We start from the raw sequence: 1,611 nt of genomic DNA, 5'->3' as shown, positions 1-1,611 counted from the left end.
TATCATTATATTATCATCATTATCGTTTTTTCCTGTTTCAACATTATCATCATTGACATAATCATAATCATTATCGTTATCATTATTATCACTTTTGTTATTATCATTAATAATATTATTGTCACTAATATTATAAATGTCATTAAAATTACTATTATCATTATCATTATTACTATTGTTATCGTTACCGTCATCATTTTCATCATCCTATCCAACAACATCATTATAACCCATTCTTCACATCAATCACCCTCGCCATCAAAATCATCATTATTTTCGCGTGACCTTCAAGGTAACAAAAGACAGTCGCAACCCTCCATCCGACATTTCCTGCTCCCCTCGTGCTGGTCCCTTCCCCTCAGGTAAGGTCGAGGGCGATGTGAGGGGACGATAAGGTCGAGAGTCCATCCACTTCTCATGGCATTTAGGGCGGAATTTGGATTTAAAAATTGGATTAAAAATATTTTGACGAAATTGCGTGCTTGAATGCTGTGTTTCAATTGATAAAGCGGCTGCGTCTTCTAATATTGTTCAATATGATAGGGCAGTTATGCACGCAGTCGGTACTCGCATTCAGGAAGCAGTGTCTGGATAGGATGAAGATTATCAGTGTCATATAGTGCTTCATTAATCATAAACACCAGAGTTCTCGTTTTGCTTGAATTAGTAAACAATGTAAATAGAACGCAAAAAAGGATCGCCAGATTCTAACAAACCACCAGCAAAATAAGGGTTGAATTCTTACTTATGTGTCATACAATATTCTGAAACGTTTTTCTTTTTCTTTTTCTTTTCCTTTTTTTTAAAGAAAGGAAAGGTTTACTGCCATTCTATTTGATCCCTCTTCGCTTGCGTGGGAATGTGGCAGTAATTTAAGCGAGTTCAGCGCACAGTTTCACGACCATTGCCCAAGGAGACGACACCACGAATCAACCAGAGCTTCTTGTCAGCGCTGGGTACTTGAGGAACTCTTCGGTGTTCTTTGTCGTTGCTATCTCTTGAAGCATGTCTCACAATGCTTCGAATTGCCTCAAATTTTGCATTGCGGATGTAAGTTCGAAATTGCATTTATACAGGGTTATTTGTGTGAGATTCTAACAGGTTGAAAATATTTTTTTGATATAACCTAGATCAGGGTTCTGTAAAGTCCGGGTCGCGACCTAGTAGCGGGTCCCGAGCTATCAGTCAGTAGGTCACTGCGTCTCGCTAAATGTATAATCATATGAATAAAGGAATAAGGAACACACATAAAGTGCAAAAGTATTTGACAGTAGATATAGTAAGTAATAAAAAATGAAATAGTTTTTTTCGTATAGGATACCAGTGTAAAAACTAGTGACTAGTGTGCAATACTGTCTAATAAATAAGGGCGTGAAGGTAACGGGGTCAAAATTTAAAAAGTTTGAAGAACGCTAATCTAGACCAGCTAAAAACATTTTTGCATACGTAAAACCGTGATTATTAGCGACATTGATTCATTACTTCTATAACATTCTGCAGTACAAGTAGTAATTAAATCCTCTGCAATCACACTGTACCTATACTTGGAAACTTCCCATTAACACTCTCTTATTGAAAAACACCTCCCCAGTGGCCGCCATACACCATCTT

The 1,611-nt window shown here is 37.1% G+C and overlaps 1 protein-coding gene across 1 annotated transcript in view; it reads left to right on the top strand.

Annotated features, from left to right (window-relative positions):
- The first annotated feature begins 802 nt into the window (after positions 1 to 802).
- LOC122259038 (glutamate receptor ionotropic, kainate glr-3) overlaps positions 803 to 1,611 on the top strand; it is a 7,761-nt gene continuing 6,952 nt past the window's right edge. The window contains exons 1-2 of the mRNA XM_086543226.1: positions 803 to 1,050; positions 1,592 to 1,611. The exon at positions 1,592 to 1,611 is cut by the window's right edge and continues 81 nt beyond it. Coding sequence (XP_086399352.1) covers positions 1,006 to 1,050; positions 1,592 to 1,611 — 65 coding nt within the window. The 5' untranslated portion in view covers positions 803 to 1,005. The remainder of the gene's footprint in view (positions 1,051 to 1,591) is intronic.

Source organism: Penaeus japonicus, unplaced genomic scaffold, assembly GCF_977035675.1.
Source record: "Penaeus japonicus unplaced genomic scaffold, GWHDUDI00000001_assembly GWHDUDI00000013, whole genome shotgun sequence".
NCBI classification, from domain to species: domain Eukaryota; kingdom Metazoa; phylum Arthropoda; class Malacostraca; order Decapoda; family Penaeidae; genus Penaeus; species Penaeus japonicus.
Note: the sequence above shows the minus strand (reverse complement) of the source record. Positions and strands in the feature narration are given on the sequence as shown.